Source organism: Notothenia coriiceps, unplaced genomic scaffold (genome assembly GCF_000735185.1).
Source record: "Notothenia coriiceps isolate Sejong01 unplaced genomic scaffold, NC01 NC01_scaffold00025022, whole genome shotgun sequence".
Classification (NCBI taxonomy): domain Eukaryota; kingdom Metazoa; phylum Chordata; class Actinopteri; order Perciformes; family Nototheniidae; genus Notothenia; species Notothenia coriiceps.
In genome coordinates, this window is record NW_011357723.1 from 12,571 (window position 1) to 14,555 (window position 1,985).

Sequence of the window (1,985 nt, forward strand, 5' to 3'; positions counted from 1 at the left end):
CACTCTGGTAGTTCTACTTTTACAAGATACTTCTTCCACCTCTGGTGCAGGGCTACAGCCTTGACTTGACGCCATATTCGTGGTAGAAAGACCTTAATGTTTTTACAAAATGTGTCATTTTGTAAAAACATTAAGCCACCTGTCAGTTTCTTACACACCCTGACGACCCTCCTGTTAACAGGTATTTTCTCTATGTCATATGTCTCTGGTCAGACCCTACCTGTGCCTCCTCGGTGCCACTGTCCCTGTCCAGCTCCCCGATATAGTACTGCTCCATCCATCGCCGTGCGTTCTCCGAGTGCCGGTGTGGGGGTCCTTCCATCTCCCCGCTTACGTCCTTCCCTGACCTCCGGAGTATCAGCGCCTCCCCGCCCGGGTGCATCCGCAAGAAAGAGGTCACGTCGTAGACCCTGGTCCCCAGACGCACCCAGCAGGAGTCCTTGGAGCAGTGGCGGGCCACCTCCCTCTCCGTGAAGAACCGTGGGGACGTGGAGGGAGACATATTGATAAAAAATAAAATGCAGAAAAGTGAATACAGGGAGGGGAGCAGAAATACCTCCTCGGGGGACCGTGAACCTGACTGCTGACTGAGAGTTCAACTTCACCGCTGACACCCAGGGGCAGTAAACTCTTAACTATTCTCCACAGGACAGCAGCGAGAGGCGGGGACTCTGAGGCGTTCAAATAAATACTCGGTAAACAGCCTAGATTTAGTAATAATCGCAGCAGCCTACAGGTGTTTCAAAACTTGAAACGCCTCCCTGGGGGTGGTTTTTGTTGCTTATACAAGCTTTAGACAACGGTTTGTTGTCTCCTAGCACCAGTTCTATGTAAGACTACCACAATTACCGATTCTTACAAGTTCCCTGAAGGCATCCAGACGCACCTGTTGCTCTGAAAACACTCTTCGCGCGACAATAAAGATAACTTCTCAAGGCTGATGTGTAAAGCAAACATAAAACTATTTTATTTTTTAATTACATTTTATTTTAAATACTTTAACGTAGGTTATTTCAAATAAAGATCATTATGGACCTCAAATAAACAGTGACATAACATGTCATATAATCCGTCATCACTTCCTAATCGATAACATGGTCCATGACCATAATGAGTTTACCTAGCTACTATGAGGCATTAAATGTCTAAAATATAAGCCCAGATACATCTAAATAACGACTGCACCTAACGTAAATCTGTCACTGTGTTCTCTACTGCAGTTTCTCAATATAGAGACAGAATTATATTTCACCAAATCTAAAAAAACGGGTTCATGTATCATCTCCAAAAAAGGTCAATTAAAATAAAGATTGTCGATAAAATGTTAATGTTTTTTGTCTCCTTTTATTTATTCCTTAAACAGAGGGGGTTTGTTTACAGAGGGTGTGTCTTTGTTTACACATCTGTACCGTGCGTTATCTTCCGAACAGATGAGCTCTGGTGCCTTCACGTAGTGTCGGAAAAAAATCCATAAAGAAAAATATTTTTCTAATTTACTAACATGTGTTGTCTAAGGGGCAGAGCGTGAATGCAGCTGGGTCATTCCTAGTATTCGGTGCCATTTAGGTCCCCACCACATTATATCATATATTTTGTATTTAAAAGGTCTAATGCTTATTTTTTAAAAGCTTGGTTTTAAATGTTTATACCCTCTACCATAAAACAACAATGTTATTTAGCCAGGATATTAAAAATTCTAAATAATTACTCTGATTTTACCACAAGTAGGCCAAATTGCTGTGTCCCCAATCATGTTTGCTCAACTTCTTTAACAGATATACAAAAAGAAATACAAACAAATTCTAAATTTTTGTGAGTGTTGTATGACCCTTTTGCTAATATTCCTCACCAAATTGAAATTGTTGTTATTAATTAATTTGTATTGAAAATAAAGTGTGTGTCCCCTGTTTGAATGTCCCCCATGTTACTCTGATTTGAATCCCTCTGGACACGCCCCTTTACTATTCTACTATTTGTATGACTCA

General features: G+C 41.1%; 1 protein-coding gene across 1 annotated transcript; it reads right to left on the reverse strand.

Annotated features, from left to right (window-relative positions):
* Positions 1 to 220: 220 nt before the first annotated feature.
* Positions 221 to 597, reverse strand: LOC104955910 (fatty acid 2-hydroxylase-like; the record flags this gene model as incomplete). The annotated part of the gene is made up of 1 exon (XM_010783307.1): positions 221 to 597. A coding segment is annotated over exon 1 (282 nt), but the record flags the coding sequence as incomplete, so codon positions are not given.
* Positions 598 to 1,985: the final 1,388 nt, after the last annotated feature.